At 44.6% G+C, this 16,215-nt stretch overlaps 1 protein-coding gene across 1 annotated transcript; it reads left to right on the top strand.

The window, feature by feature from the left end:
• Positions 1-494: 494 nt before the first annotated feature.
• On the top strand, positions 495-15,524 carry LOC149356672 (defensin-like). Its single transcript, XM_089584278.1, has 4 exons — positions 495-574; positions 10,901-10,977; positions 12,835-12,894; positions 14,848-15,524. Exons 1-4 carry the CDS (start codon positions 531-533, stop codon positions 14,967-14,969), a joined length of 303 nt encoding a protein of 100 aa, XP_089440404.1. The 5' UTR covers positions 495-530; the 3' UTR covers positions 14,970-15,524.
• Positions 15,525-16,215: the final 691 nt, after the last annotated feature.

Here is a 16,215-nt window from a genome sequence, read left to right as displayed (position 1 = left end):
TTTTCTATTGATGTAAATGGCTCACTACGTCTTAAAAATGAAATGATGAAAAATATTTTGAAGAAAAAACACGATCGCAGCTTTTGAATACGCGAAGCGAGTTTACGCTGTTCCTAATTGCACTGTCTTTTTCATCCTCGTCAAAAACTACTTTGCATTATTAGCCGCTTTTGATCATAATTAGCACGCCACGTTTTTGCGCACCTGTTTTACGTAGAATGTATTCTCCTTTCAAAGCTAGCTCAAGTTCTAGCTGTAGTTTCTTTTCTTCCTCTGGATCCTTCTGTTTCCGTTTTGTCCGATACCTTTAGTGATTGCTTTAACTTTGAGAGTTTCGTAACTTAACACCGGAACACGTATGCAGATTCGCGGCCTTGAGAAACATGTTTGCGGAAGCACTTCCAGGATGCCGGACTTCCCGACGTCCATGCCTGTATCTCTGGCGGAGACTTCACCGCCAGGTTTCCGCTCTGGCACGGAACACCAAGATATGCCCGTGTATAAATGTGGCCACCGAAAGCCAGGCTTCCATGAATGCTGCTCGCGAGACAGAAGAAGGAAGCGCATCTGACAGGTGAGTATCCTCAAGAGTGTACAAGGCGCATCCATACCTACTGCTTTGGTCGAAAAGCAAGCAGCATGAAAACAGTGGGGCGGCCGTTGACTGAGTCTGGTCTAATTAACCAAGTATTATCTCGCGTGGCTCAGATAGTGTACGAATTAAGCCTAATATATTTTTGAATACTCTAAGCGGGAGGCCACCAAGAATTTCTTACTAATAAGTAATTCGTGGGTAGGAGTTCTAAGACTTTTCAGCGTTGCTTTGTGAAGCACCGAGTTCATTCAGTGCCTGATACATGATATTTCACATCTAGCGTGTTAATTATCTTGTTTATTAGTGATGACCCCGTGAGAAGGTTTAACAAGGTCGAAAGAAGATCTCAGCGCAGGAAGCCGTAACCGAAGGCAACGTCGCGAATGAACCTTGTCGCGAATGAAAACATTACTCGCGTGGTCATGCAAGTGATGCAGAGGCTGTTGTGGAAAACACATACTAGCAGAGAGATGAGAACCAGATGTGGGATTCCTCATCAATTAGGATATAGCTGGCAACATAGAGCAATTTTACAGCATTAACGAGAAGGTGGCAGTTATCCCAATTAAGCTAAATAAGAGGTAGAAACTAAAGGTTGTAGAGGCGTACGCGCCTACATCCAGCCATAATAACCTGATCGTCGAAAGCTTCTATGATGGCGTGGAATCAGCAATGTGCAAACTAAAAACTGCGTTTTTAGTTTGCACATTGCTAAAAACGCAGTTTTTAGTTTGTGCATCAGCATAGTTTGCTCAAAACTATACTGATGGGCAACTTCAAGGACAAAGTAGGGAAGAAGCAGTCTGAAGAACAAGCAGTGGGCGGCTTAGGTTCTAGGAACACCAGGGAGGAGTTATTAGTGGAGTTGACGGAAAGAAGTAATTTTGCGCATCACGAATACCTTCTCCTGCAAACGACAGAACAGGAAGTGTACTTGGAAGAGCCCTCTTGGTGAGACTAAGACAAAAATAAAATAGACTTCATACCGTGCGCTCATTCTGGCCTTGTTAAGAATGCGGAGGTCGTCAGAAAGGTGTGTTGTAGCGAAAACAGGGTGGTACGGTCTCTAATTGGCCTAGACTTGAAGAGGGAATGGAAGAAGCTTGCGAGTAAGGAGCCCATCAACGAGTAAGCGGTAAAAAGGAAAGTAGAGGAATTGGGGATCCTGCTGCAATAGAGATACTGAGCTTCAACCGAGAATGACGACGTTAATGTTCAAGCAATGAACAATAATCTCACACCTATCATTACGCAGTGCGCAGCAGCAGTAGGCGATATGATGGTTAGATCTTAATCAGATCCTTGGTCTCCTGAGAGAGCTTGTCCGTATCCTAAGAAATAGCATATCGTGAAATGCTCTTACACCGAGGACAGAATAGAACTGGCAGAGCTACCGAAGTTAATCAGCCGTAAGGTAAACGAAATAAGGAAGTATAATATTGATAGAATCGCGCGTGCTCTAAATAATGATGACGGCATAGCAGCGGCCAAGTGTAATTGAGGCATAGGCAAAAATGAGACGCATCGTTAAGAAACCAAGACAGGAAGTTCATTAGCAATGTGGATAAGATATCTAAGTAGCCGAAGAGCTGTACATCAATGTATACAGGAGCTAATGTAATCAGGACGTTAATGAGAGAGGCAGAAGCGCAGTGCAATAAGACACCACGCAAGTAAAGAAAGAGGAAGTAAAGAAAGCCCTATGAACAATGGAAAGAGGGAAGCAGGCGGTGAGGAATCAGGTACCTTCAAAACGAGTGAAGGGAGGGGTAGGTGGGTGGATGGCGCTATGAAAACAAGCCACTGTTGAAAACAAGCCATGCTTTATGACCTTAAGCTAAACGGAACCTACAAAGAGGCTTAACGTCATCTTAATCTATTTGAAAGAGAACATCACAGAAAAGAAAATTTATTGACCGCTCAGCTTACCGTCCGTTGCCCGTACTGTACTTACCACGATAATCCCTAATAGAATCTAGACAACATAAGACATCAATCAACCAAATGTGTCTAGGCATGCCTTCTTCAAGGCTACTCACCAATAGAACATATATTCACACTCTCAAAAAGGTGAGAGAGACGCACAGAATACGACCAGCACTGTACCAGGTGGTTCAAAGCAGCCAACTATTAGTTTTTGAAAATACGTGTTTTGAGTTACAGAGGAGCTGTTTGCGGCATAGTAATACCGCTGCTGGCGGACGTCAGGAAACGGGGGAATAGTTTGGTTTGTTTTTTTAGGGTTTAGCGTCACAATGCGACTAAGGCTGTGAGGAACGCCGTAGTAGAGGGCTTCAGATAATTTCGACCAACTGGGTTTCCTTCACGTGCACTGACATCGCGCAGTACACAGGCCTCTAGCCTTTTGCCTCCATAGAAATGCGACCGCCGTGGCCGGGGTCGAACCCGCGTCTTTCGGACCAGCAGCAGAGCTCCATAACTTCGGCGCCACAGCGGCGGCTGAAACAGGGGAATCAACTTAACTAGTAAAGTGGTACACTAAATTCGAATTGTGAAATTTTCAACTATTGCAGGTAGGCGCCTTACTACAATTTTAAAGATTTGTTGGCAGCCGTTAGTTGTAGCCGTATCAGTTTTTAGAATAAGAAAAACGCTATTACCGTGACCAACGTGGCTAAAAAAATCTGGACCATTTCTCGCGCCACCTGAAAATAGCGTGCCTGCGAAGAGCGCATCGCGACGGTCATCAAATCACCTGACTCGATGACGCAAGTGGCGCGTGACACTCTGTGCCCCGCCCCCAGTGGAGCAACTAAGTGGCGAGGAACGGTGAGCAGCCCAGCGCAGTCGTGGCAGAGACTGTCACGTGGCACATGTGCTTTGGAGTGACGCGTTTTTATCGACGTCGCACAGCGTGCGGTGCCGGTGCGTTGTTTTAAGTTGGCGAAATAAGAGGCCAATTTTTTTTTAGCTACGGTGATGACGCAGCGCATAATTTCGCAATTTTATAATCTGATGTGGCTATTACTAACTCCTGGCTACAAATCTCTAATTATAATGGAGCTCCTATCGGCAATAATTATACAGAAAGCAGTCAAATTTACTTATTCACACCAGTTCAAATGACTCTCCTGATTTATAACCGCCGCCAACACTGGTGCTTCTATGCTGCAGAAAGTCTCTCTTCACCGCGAAAACCTCATTTTTAAAAATCAGTGCCGGGCTTCTGTGAAATACGCGGTCTATAGCCTTCATATATTACGAGAAACGATATGACTAGGTCGGAACCTTAGCAGTCTTGCTGGCATTAAGGAATCAGCGTGTAGAAGAGCCTTATGTAACAATACTGGAAGATATCTTGCAGAGCCACCTTAGTCCTCCATAAAGTGAGTAATAAAATTCCCATCGGGAAATATGTCTGGGAGGGAGACAAGATCCCTATAGTTTGGTTGTTTTGGTTTATGGGGTTTAACGTCCCAAAGCGACTAAGGCTATGAGAGACGCCGTAGTGGAGGGCTCCGGATATTTCGACCACCTGGGGTTCTTTAACGTGCACTGACATCGCACAGTACACGGGCCTCTAGAATTTCTCCTCCAAAGAAATTCAACCGCCGCGGCCGGGATCGAACCCACGTCTTTCGGGTCAGCAGCCGAGCACCATAACCGCTGAGCCACCGCGGCGGCTCAGATCCCTATAGTGTTATTTACCGCCTGTTTGCAGGAAGTATTGAGAGGCCTGGTTTGGAAACCGTTCGGGATTAGAGATAATGGAGAATGCATTAGTTCTCTGCGATTTGCTGATGACATTGCCTTGCTGAGTGACTCTAGGGACGAAAGGAAAAGGATGATCAATGACAAATCCAAAGCTTAACAGTGGGTATAAAGAATAATATGCCGCGTAAAGTAATGCTCAACAGCTTCGGAACATTACTAAGTTTAAGGGGATAAGGTCGTCGTGACTGGCACAAAACCGACTCAGTTGGAGATATACGGGATGTCTTTCTCTTGCAGTCGGCGTATTCAGGCTGATGATGGTAATCTGTACATGAGCAGCAGGATCTGCTTCATTTTTTCTTTGAAACAAGAGTTCTGGGCTCATTAACTAGCCGTTAGGGGGCACCTTTAGTTGTCATAGTGTTTCCAAAAGAAAGATGTTTGGGGTTGGTTGCTGCGAAAGTAAAATTAGATTTAGTTTAAACTACTTATATTAGGCCGGTCATGGGTAGGGAAAAACGCAGACTATCTTCATATAAGAATTCTAACTTTCTTCTGAAGGTATTTTAGCCGCTCTAGAATATGCTACAGATGTGTACACATGTGCGCTACCTCTGTTCTTCAGAGAATGCTCGAATCTATCCATATGAAACTTTCTTACGTTATATAACTTGAGCGCATTGATTGCCTGATCTGTATGTGCCTGTACGTGCCTGTATGTGCCTTTATGATCTGTATGTGCCTGTTATATTCTGTCTGTGAGATTTTACGCTTTCATGTTTTAGATCATGTTTTTCATGTTTTTAATCATGTTTTTAATCAGATCTTTCAACTCCTCAGAGAGCTGGCCGGCATACTGTGGAATCATCATACCGCCTACCTATTCTCCGCACTCCGTAATAATAGCTTTGAGATTGTCGTTCATACCTTGAATATTGTCATCGTCGTCTTCAGACAAAGCCAAATATGTGTTCTGTAGCGATATCCTCAATTCCTCTACTCTCCCTCTTACCGCTAACTCGTTAATGAGCTTCCGCTTCACTGGTATCTTCCGTTCCCTCATCAAGTCTAGACTAACTCGAGACGTTACCGTCCTGTGATCGTTACAACGCACCTTTCCGAGGACCTCCACATCCTGCTCGATGCTAGGGCGAGCTCATAGCGTGTAGTTTATTTCATCTTTAGTCTCACCATTGGGGCTCTTGCACGTCCACTTCCTGTTGGCTCGTTTGCGGAAGAAGGTATTCATTATCCGTAAATTATATTTCTCTCTGAACTCTGCTAATAACTCCCCTCTTCTATTCCTAAAGCCTATGCCGTAGTCGTCTACTGCCTGGTCTACAGCGTGCTCCTTTCCTACCTTGGGACTAATGTCACACATTAGTAAATTGTACAGCGTTTTTACTTTATTCATTGCCGATTAAGCGTCTTTATAGAACCTTCCGCCTATTTGTCCTTCATGGCTGGATGTAGGCTATTAGGCCTTTTTTAGCCTAATTACGGTAACTGGCACCCTCTCGTTAAAACTATATAATTCCTATATGTTGCCACGTATATCATCACTCATGAGGAATCTTACACGCAGTTTTCGACCTTTTTGTTTTTAGGAGAGCGGAAAGTTGGGCTAGTTGATTGATATCCATACCACACGAGGCGGATTTGGGGTTGCTTGAAGGCGGAACAAATTACTAGTCCGTTAACGCAACGGTTTGGTCCAAGATCCTTTTCCCAAGCATCTCACCGCATAAAAGCCGAGCATCAGGCCGGGGTAAATCATGTACCCATTAGAAAACCGGCGGGTAACCAGCGGCACTGGGGATCAAACCCAGCACCTCCTGAATGCGAGCCCGATGCTTTACCACAAGGCCACTCTTTGGGATTTTCACTATGCATAGTTTTCTTGTGCCCGCTAATTCCCGATAGCATAGGACGTGCCTATTCCTTAGCACTGTATACGCCTTATCTGTGCTCCTCACCCTATGACTGCTCATTTAATACCCGATAGTTCCTCAAACCGCACCACTAGAACAACCTCACTGGATAAGGTTGTAGCGTTAAACGGTTGCAGGTTCAGTTTCCAATATCAGTCTGCCGGAGCCCGAAATTCTTAGCACCATCCGCGGCGTCATATGTCTCATCGCCGCCTAGGTCAATTGTTTCGCAGTTGCTGAGGACTGAGGGTCGAAGGTTAATTGGTTTAGTCTTATAGGAGCTTGGGACCAGGGTGATGGAATCGTGTTCTGGGGAGGGAGTGCGTTTTCGGTTCTGGGTACCAAAATGGGACCGCACCCAAGTCCTGGTTATGCAATTCCATCTACACGCGACGATTTTTTCTAGGTCCGGCGGAGAATTGCGGAACCCTAGAGTGAAGTTCGCGGTGCCGTGTTTTGTTTGCTGCATCCGGTCGCTTTATGGGAATGCCCATTAAGTCCCTTTTCTTGGGCCCTCCGCACAGAAAGGGGTCAGTGAACCCAGCGGGAGAACGGAGGCGCCGAATGGCGGGGGATTACAGGAGACGTCAAACTCCCCTCATGGACTCAGTCGTTAGGCGGCATCCTGTGTGCACGTGTGTACGGCGAGGCTGACCCGCGCCACAGTGCGTGGCTCTTTGTACCATGTCTGCAGCGGCATGCTTTGACATATTGTCACGCTAGCTGCAGGCATGAGGAGCGACGACGAGAAACAGATGAGTTGAAATGGCGTTCCTCGAACTTGGCTGCAACCGGACGTTGGGAAAGCGAGTGTTCGCGAAGCTCGCAGCGGGAAAGCATAATTATCCGAAATCGTGATGGTGGAAAGTGTGCATATGTGTACAGTGTCGCGATGAGTTACCTTCTTTCCCCAATCATTCATTGGTTGTGTTATTCTTTCCCCAACTGCTGATTGGTGGTATTTTCCTTTCCCCAATAAGTTATTGGGTGGATGTTTGTATAGTACTTCATTGGTTATTCTCCAACCGAGGGCGGGGACATGGGATTTAAAACCCGCTGCTTCGGCAGGACCGAGGGCTGGTTTCGTCACCTAGAACCGCGAGCCAGTCAAGTGTAAATATGTTTTCTCCTTGCTTGTATCCTCCTTTGTGCTTTTAATTGTTATAAAAAGTTAACCTCTCCTAAAGTGTCCTCTTGCAATGTGATTGAGCAAAACGAATCTTCAAGACGTCAAGAATCCTTCAATCATCATCATTAACTAAATTTCCCTCTACGAGATCAAGTGGGAATCCAACTCCTAGGCTTTAACCCAGGTACCCTTACACGCGAAACGGATGCACTACGTCTGTGCCATCTCTGCATCATTTTGCATGCTCCCGTAAACCGAATTATCATCCAAACCAATCATCCTGTTCTTTCCGTCGGTGATAGGCTGCCCCCTGAAGGTCTGTGTGTTTTCACCAGCGCATGTGTAGTGCACAACAAAGCAATTTTGGGCGAAAATATATTTCTGATTTGTTTTAGTTTTCGACCCTTTCAGTCCAATGTTTTAAGTACAGAATTTCAGTCTAATGAGGCAATATTTACTCAGTGGCATTCACCCTAGCGCTTTCATGCGGCTAAAAAAGGAAAAGTATAGAATTAAAGAGTTAACTACGCGAAAGGGTTAGGACACCAGGGAGACACATTCACGACACATAGAAGCGCAGACTGACAAGATTATTTTTCAGGAAAACGCAAGCGGTATTTAAGCGCTATCTGTGACAAGCCGGTACATTGCAAAAGATTAACTCCAGATTATGCCACCTTCGATTTTAACAGTAAAACATGAAAAACATAAGTGAAGCTATCACTGGACCGGCCCTCCCTATCAAAAAAGTGATAAATGCTCTGAAATGCATACATGCTTATTTAAAGTGATACCAACAAACAGGAAACAACTCACGACGAGATGAAGAATCGATCTTTCTAAAATCAACATTGCACAAATCTTTCTACAGCACTTGAAGCTTGCGTCAATCGAAAATACCCTGAAAAACAACAAAGTACCAGGTAAAAACGAAGAGGAACGCACCATCTCTGCAACCCTCACACGAAGGCGGCGTAAAAACAAAAAAAAACAACAGTAAACACCACTAAATCATGATCTAAAACCACAGTGAGCATTTGTGCATCATCTCAGAAGTCTTCGTCAAAAACACGGTGCAAAAAGCTCAAGATAATGTAAATCTAAAAAGCCCATTGATACACTCAAGGACCACCAAACTGAACTAAAGCTACTAGAAAACTTTGAAAAGCTTCTAAGGCAGAACGAAAAGAAAGAGCGTTTTCTGCTGATATTCACTGCTGATATTCTTTAGCAGGAAATTTAAAGAAGAAACTCTTTCCTTTTATTTGCATAAATACCCATGGAGGGAGGCGGCAGGTATTCCGTAAGAGATGGAGTCATCAAAAAAGACGAAATATGGCTCCTTCGTAAGCACAAGTTCTCTCTGAGAAAAGCTCTTTATTCCACGATTTCATCGAATTCGCACAAAAGCCTTCATCAACTTCGCAGCACATAGTGCACTAGAAGGGCGCATCAAAGCGTGGTCGAAAATCTAAAATTACAGAATCGTTTCTGTGGCGGTGGTGATGGTAGTGATGGCGTTGATGGACTAGCGCGATTAGCCTTACACTGAGCACGTCGAGAATTGTTCCGCCGGTGCAGCTTGATCTAAAGAAAAGATTACTGCCCCAGCAGTCCAGTGTACTCTAACATTTTGAAAAGTATCCTTGATAGCACATGATTATTAGTTCGTAGGCCTTGAGAGAATTATTTTTAAAAATCACATCTGCATGTGTGAGCAGCGCTATAGGTTTTGTTGAAATTACTGCCGGTCTTTGTGGTGGGCAACAACTATTTTCGAAAACTTGAATTGCGCTACAAACTACTTTGCGAATTCAGGCCCTGAATAAATATTACAAGTTGCCACGGTTGCACAAACTTCTAATAATCCACAGTTCTATCTGATGCGCTTTTACGGAGCAGAGAAAAGCTATGGCTTGTCTTTTAGTTCAATACGTAATAAAAGCGTCACGCTAAAGCCCGTTATATTTCAATTATTCCTAGCAGCAGCACTAAAGAATTGGTTCGACTAATTTATTTGACCGAAGGTGTGCGATATGTCCGCGATAAGGAATCTTCTCTGGCAGCATCAAGATGTTCTTTGTCGTTAGAGGTTATCTTGTTTTTTCCAGCTTCTTGTTTCGTGGTGCATCCAGATGGGAGAGAGGTTTCTCCATGCATTCGCACAGGGACAACTCAGCGCCTGCCAAATATGCACAGTGTGCGACACGGCTAAAATCTGTTCAGCATAATCGCTTTTTCGAAATTACAAACAGCTAGCTACTAAACTGTATTTGAAACGAGGCGTATGAGTCAGTATGTTAGGAATCAGAAATACGGCAACCACTGTACACCATCAATAGTATTACTATGCCGTAAAAGCGATCTTTATAGCCCAAAATGCCTATTTTTAGCAACAAGGGTTTGGCCTTAACTGAGACACCTAGTTTATATTCAATGTTTTCATCACAGTTTTCAACCATGCTCCAGTCGCGACATTTACGCCATCTTGTAGCAGCACCCAAATTGACTGTGTAATTATTAAAATATTTGCACGCAATCAGCAGCCAACGAGGGACACCACGCAGCAAGGAGACGCGATATTGCACTTAAAACAGCCTCAGTTTTAAGCGCAATGTAAATCAACTAGCTCACATCCTGATTATTACGTGAAATATTTGCTTTGAAATATTGTCTTACCTGTAGGACATTACATTCCAACAATTCTGGATAAAAAACGTTTTTTAGTGAGAAACAACGTTTGAAAACAATTTTTTCATATAATGCATGATTTCACTGTGGCAAAAATTACATTTGCAGGTCACCCGATGGCAGTTATGCACATTGTTTCATTAACGTTTTTGCTGTCATCAAAAGTCTTCCCAATTGGTTCCCAACTGCTCGATGCGATCGATGGAAACTTTTTAAAAGATAGATAGATGTCAAAAAGAGTGGAATATTACCTTCAAAATTTCCATAGTAGTATCTTACAATTTTCGAATTACCAAAATTTTTGGCCGATAATATTGGACATTGGCTAGAACCTTTGAATTCACTTGCACGCCATCCTATGAAACTGTATATTTATGTTTCATTAGATGGGCGTTTTTGCATTTTGCAGCCACTGAATCGCGGCCGAAGGTTCCGAGCTCAGCAGCCGAAAACGATTAGTACTGAACCGCCTCAGCGAGTAATTTACCGTATAAACGGCACTTGCCCTAAAAGCAATACATCCATGTTTTAATGCCTAGCGAAACTTGATTTTAAATAAATAATGTGCTGCGTCTACCAATCATTAACTGCTCGAATGGTTTCATCTAAGGTTAACAATATGCTGATATTCGTACATAAAACAATCAATTCTTGATTTCACGATCCTTTCTCAAAAACTATGACAGCGGATTTTTCTTTCAAAAACTTTACCGAAGATGGATTCATTGAAGTTGATAACGAGCTTAGAGCGGACATTACGAGAAAATTTCTTTTGTGTTTTTTAGCGCGCAGAATGATTAAGGAACAGCCATTATTAATATATGAAATTTTTCATGTCCCAGTGGAGATAATGCTAACATAGAGGCTTCTTATTCGCAGCTGGTTCCTTCGGAGCTGCCGAAAGTTTTCGACAATGAGGGCTGTGGTGTTCTGCTTGCTCATCATCCTCGTGTGCGGTAAGTACTGCTGCTGCTTTCAGCTCCTGAAATAAAGTACGTGGAAGTATCTGTACAAGGCTACATTTATTGCGTTCCTCACCGCCCCTGACACCGAAATTTGCTGCGAGCTCCTCCTCCCAAATCGATTTCGCGCTTGGGGCTGGCTGCATTTTTGTCCACTTTGCTGAGGTGTAAATGCAGCTGCTAGTTTCAGTGGGGACTGACAAAAATGGGCCAGCAGTCTGAATGGCTATATCCCGCCTCTGTCTGCACTAAAACCTTAAGTGCGGAATATGAATGGGTTTCTCCCTAGTGCTAAGCTGTGCAAGTAGTTAAATATCATTTAAGACATTCCGAAAAGCACCTAATAATATAAAAAGCTGATATATTCCTATTGCGGAATCTTTTAGAGCAGCCGCATTTGCCATGCTTGTCATAACTTTAGTCCATACTTTGTCTCCACTAGCATTTGTCACTTTAGCGAGTGGATGCTTATTAACCGCTGTAGCAATGAGTGAGAGTGAATTATTTTTTATACTGTTCTGTTAAATTGGCTTCCGCCTAACATGCATTTTCTTATTTCGTTTCCTACAGTAGAAAACAACAGTAAACGTCATATTATAAACAACGATCGCTAAATCAAGGACTCTACAAAGCTTCGTGACCCAAAGATGATGAAATATTTTCGCTTTTAATGTTCTTGCTTAATTTACATTTCGCCGTTGGAACCTAATCACAAAATTATAATTGGTTAATACTGACATGCATATAAGAGATCAACGCGAAACGCTAAATGAGAATGGCGTGGGTTTCACATTTCGTCAGTGCGCGAAGCAGTGATCACATACGAGAAAACTTATGGGTTACCGGTACTCGCCGTTGAAGCACAAACTTGGAGGCTAACGAAAAACGTTCGCTTTAGTTAAGGACGACGCCGCGTGCTATAGAAAGGAAAAGGACAGGTTTAACGTTAAGAGAGAGAAAGAGGGCAGAGTGGGTGAGGGAACGAACGCGGGTGAATGGAATTTTAGTCGAAGTCTAGACGAAGAAATGGCCTTGGGCACAGCATATAATGCGAAGACAAGAGAAACGGTGGTCGTAAAGGGTAACGGAATGGATGCCCAGAAAAGGGAAGCGTAGCAGGGGGCGGCAGAACGTTAGGTGGGCGGATGAGATTAAGAAGTTTGCCGCCAAAATTTAGCCGCAGCTGGGACTGGAAAGTGTTAATTGGAGAGATGAGGAATAGGCCTATGTCCTGCAGTGGACATAGTCGGGCTAACGGTGATGGTGACGATGATAGCTTGCTATGTGCAAAAATAAAAAGAGGGTTTATGCGATATGGCAAAAAATTTCAAAATTTTTCCGTTCATGTGCAGGACCATAAAAACACGCAGTTGGATCATTTCTTGCGTACCTCACAGTAAAGAACGTCATAGAACTACGTAGTTTAGTATAGCAGGTGTTGAATTAAAATGAGCAGTAAATAGGCGGTGCGCCGTGGAGGACTGCCAGTGAGTAGTCCTTCGGCGTCGTGTCTCGAATGTCTTCTGTCTCGTGTAAGCACTGTTTCTCTCTGTAGGTTCTCTGGATTTAGAGTCCGCTGTCACCTGTGGCTAAAGGCGAAACCGTCAGCAATGACTTTAGCGGTTCATGAAGCTAACAGCTAAAAAACCTATATGGAGCCACGCGTCCACACGTCATGCTTACCAGGCAGAGCTCGGGTATATGTGTGCACTCCTAATTAGTTCATAAGGCTTTCTTAGTGCTGCAAATAATTGTTGTGATGGAGCGTAGACTTAAGCGAATGTCGCCATCATTTTTTCCCGCGCGATTGCTTTCTTGTTTTTACAAAATAAACTTGCCGTGTTCTGACAGGCCTCGCAGCCAGCACTGCTGCCTCCCCCGCCGAAAGCGAGGAAGCCCACCTGAGAGTTCGTGAGTAAATTGCTTCTATTCCTTCTCACAGGGGAGTTCGTACCTCGTGCGCAGGATTATAGCATTTCAAAGTTCCATATTCTTGTGCTCTGCCAAAGCATTGACGAGTTCCCTTTCAGTACGTAGATCAAAGGTGGCGAAATTTAGTGGCGGGAGCATTTTTCACATTTAAGCTCACAGCGAATCTTGTGCGAAGTATACAGGGTCTGTTCTGAAAGTAGTAGGACTGGTTTTTTCCTGGGCGAACGGGCGGACGAGAGGTGGTCTGCGCGTGCAGGATCGTTGAAGGGGGATATTGGGAATGCTGGGGAAAATCGGCAATCGGCTCTCGGCCGTTGAAGAGAGGAGGTCCGTTGTACTGTGAACCCCTGTCGAAACGTCTCGTCACGCAGAATCATCGAGCGTCTACTGGATCAGCGATACGCGATTAAATTTTGAGTAAATCTTGGTAAAACGGGCAAAGAGACTCACAACATGACTAAGGAGGCCTACGGTGAGGCTTCCATGGTTAGATCAGGTGTTTTTTGAGCGGCACAAGCTGTTCCGAGAAGGTAAGGAAATAGTGGAGGAAGACGACAGCTCCTGACGCCCTTCGACCAGCAAGACCAACGAAAATGTGTAGCAAGTGAAACGTTTACTTAACAGTGATCGTAGAATGAGTATCAGAATGATGGCTGATGACTTGAGCATTCCTCAAACCCAAGTTTTTGAGATCGTGATAGAAAACTTATCCATGAGGAAAGCGTGCACGAAGCTGGTGCCGGGAGTGTTATCAGAGGAGGAAAAGGCCAACCAGTATTATCTTCATGATGTGAATGAGGACCCCGATTTTTTGCCCAGCACAAAGCGGCAACACTGCCTCAGCCCCCCTACAGCCTCGACTTGGCCCCGCCAGACTTTTTTCTATTCCCGAGAATAAAATCGAGGCTCGAGGGGAAACATCACGGATCGGTACAGGTGGTTCAACAGGCCGTGACGAGGGAGCTAAACAGCATTCCGGTCGAGGCGTTCCTGGAGGCGTACGAAAACTGTGAAACTCATTGGCAGCAGCGTGTAGGTGCGGAAGGGTGCTACCTTGAAAAATTGTAATCGTCTGTACTATTCTCTTCAATATGTTTTGTTTAAAAAAATGAGTCCTACTACTTTCATAACATACCATGTATGTCAAGGAGAACTTATGCGAAAGCAACTGGACTGTAATGTATGGCATGGCTTGCATCTATTCGTTCGCTTTCGGGTTCCGCTTTTACCCCTCGCCTGCGGCCTCCGAGCATTCATTCATGGGAAGCCGATTAAAGGAAAAGGTACGGTCATGACTGCATTCTGAGAACCCGGTGAGCGCAATGTGTTTTATTGCCATACTTGGCGCCATCACTAGCATCGTTTGTTACGCATCGGAAGTATACGAGCGATAGTTTCAGTTTCAACCCAGCAGAGCAGGAAGTTTTGGGGAAGATTTCTAAATTTCACGCTACAAGCACTCGCTTTGGTAGGCGACTTTCAAGCGCCTCTTAGACCCGTTCTAGCTGCTGCCGCCGGCCCAGCCACTTGAAACGTCCCTGTGTCATTCAACCCTGAACTGCCTTCAGGCTTTCACAAAACAGTTGCCAGAAGCGATGAACCGTCCATGTTGCAGGGAGGCGTTACTCATGCTGCTAGTTTGTGATAAACGGCTTCGCTACAGAAAACGCATTTATTTAGGGACCGTTTGATGCAGGGGATCCGCGGCCCACTAAGGCACGTATGTGGAAACTTTCGCCACAGCGGAGTAGAAAACAAGCGGTACCCTTTCACGGCGTCAGCCTGAGACATTGCTGACCAAGCCGAATTTTAGTCAGGAGGACGTTGCCTCGTGAAGTCTTTCGTGCGGTTACAAGCTAATGATTTTCCCGGAAGCGATCGATGGAATGCGCCGGCAGGGAAGTGCTAACGTATTTTGCCGTCAATTTGCAGGTCGCGGCTTTGGATGTCCTTTCAACCAAGGCGCGTGTCATAACCACTGCCGCAGCATTAGGCGCCGTGGCGGATACTGCGCCGGCCTCTTCAAGCAGACCTGCACCTGCTACAGAAACTGATACCTGCACGATTGATGCGCTACTTCATCCGCTTCTCAAGTGGTCCAAGCTCCTCCGGCTTTCGCTGAAGTCTGTGCTAGCAGTTCGTAGCTAATTAGCTAATCATTTTTTTATGTGCTGCTGAATATATTACAAGCCGCTATGAGCTAAATTTCGAAAAAAATCTTTGTCAAAACAATTTTACATGCTAATCTAACTGCAAGAGAGCTTTACTTCTTGTAACGCATAATGTGCTCTCTTTTATTACTACATGCACATAACAAAGAAAATACTGGAATCAAAACGTTCGGTATTGTGAATGCTCATTAGTTACATACCCTCACCAATGTCCCAGAACTTTTGTTGTGCCCCCGGTTCACAATGCAATCCGGTTCCTGGAATTCGCTACGCGTGTATTTGATGCTCGTTTCCTTACACTGCAACCCCCAAAATGCTGGCAACCTTCTTGCGCAAAGATTTGTGCGTTGGCTTTCTCTTGAAGCGCAACAACTAGAAGCGCCTGCATGTTCGCCTTCATTTAGCTAAAAGAAAAATAAACGTTGTTTCTCACTGACAGCAACTCTGTGTGTCCTTAGTCTCCATATTACCTCAAAAATCAGTAAAAGCAGGAAAGCAAGTCCTGTACAGCATAAGACACAACAAAGAGCTCCTTTTGTGGCACTGGGGTTTTGGTTGAGACGTTTTGGCAGTCAGAATTCTATCTCAAGGTTGAAGATAATATTTTTATTTTCACAACGCGGCCAATTTTATCAGCCTCCGTATTTTTGCTATAAATGTTTGAGGGAAGCTCGGGTTAATCGCACCGGCGACATCATTATCACCACCAGCCTGACTACACCCACTGCAGACAAAGGACTCTCCTATATCTCTTCAGTCAAACCTCTCCTCTGCCAGCTCCGGCCCCCTTATCCCCGTAAACTTCTTAATCTCATCCGCCCACCTAACTTTCTGCCGCCCCCTGCTACGGTCGCTCTGTCTTGGAATACATTACGTTACCCTTAAGGACCAGCGGTTATCTTGCCTTCGCATTACATGCCCTGGCCACGCCCATTTCTTCCTTTTGATTTCGACTAGGCTGTCATTAACCCGCGTTTGTTCCCTCACCCACGCTGCCGTCTTCCTTTCTCTTAACGTAACACCAAGCAGTTAAACAAGTGTCTCGTTTGCACTTTTAAAATGATGGGGTTGGCAGGTCATATCAATCCCGAGAAGACATGGGAAAAAATGATCGGAAATGAGCGGTAGT

Source organism: Amblyomma mixtum, chromosome 3 (assembly GCF_055824585.1).
Source record: "Amblyomma mixtum isolate Tamu chromosome 3, ASM5582458v1, whole genome shotgun sequence".
Lineage (NCBI taxonomy): Eukaryota > Metazoa > Arthropoda > Arachnida > Ixodida > Ixodidae > Amblyomma > Amblyomma mixtum.
This window is presented reverse-complemented; position numbering and strand designations above follow the sequence as displayed.

What these genes read in the sequence shown, in the direction of transcription:
- LOC149356672 (XM_089584278.1), top strand. Translation starts at nt 531, where the DNA reads ATGAATGCTGCTCGCGAGACAGAAGAAGGAAGCGCATCTGACAG. An exon ending in GCTCATCATCCTCGTGTGCG is followed by an intron (nt 10,978 to 12,834) that starts GTAAGTACTGCT and finishes GTGTTCTGACAG; the next exon opens with GCCTCGCAGCCAGCACTGCT. An exon ending in GGAAGCCCACCTGAGAGTTC is followed by an intron (nt 12,895 to 14,847) that starts GTGAGTAAATTG and finishes GTCAATTTGCAG; the next exon opens with GTCGCGGCTTTGGATGTCCT.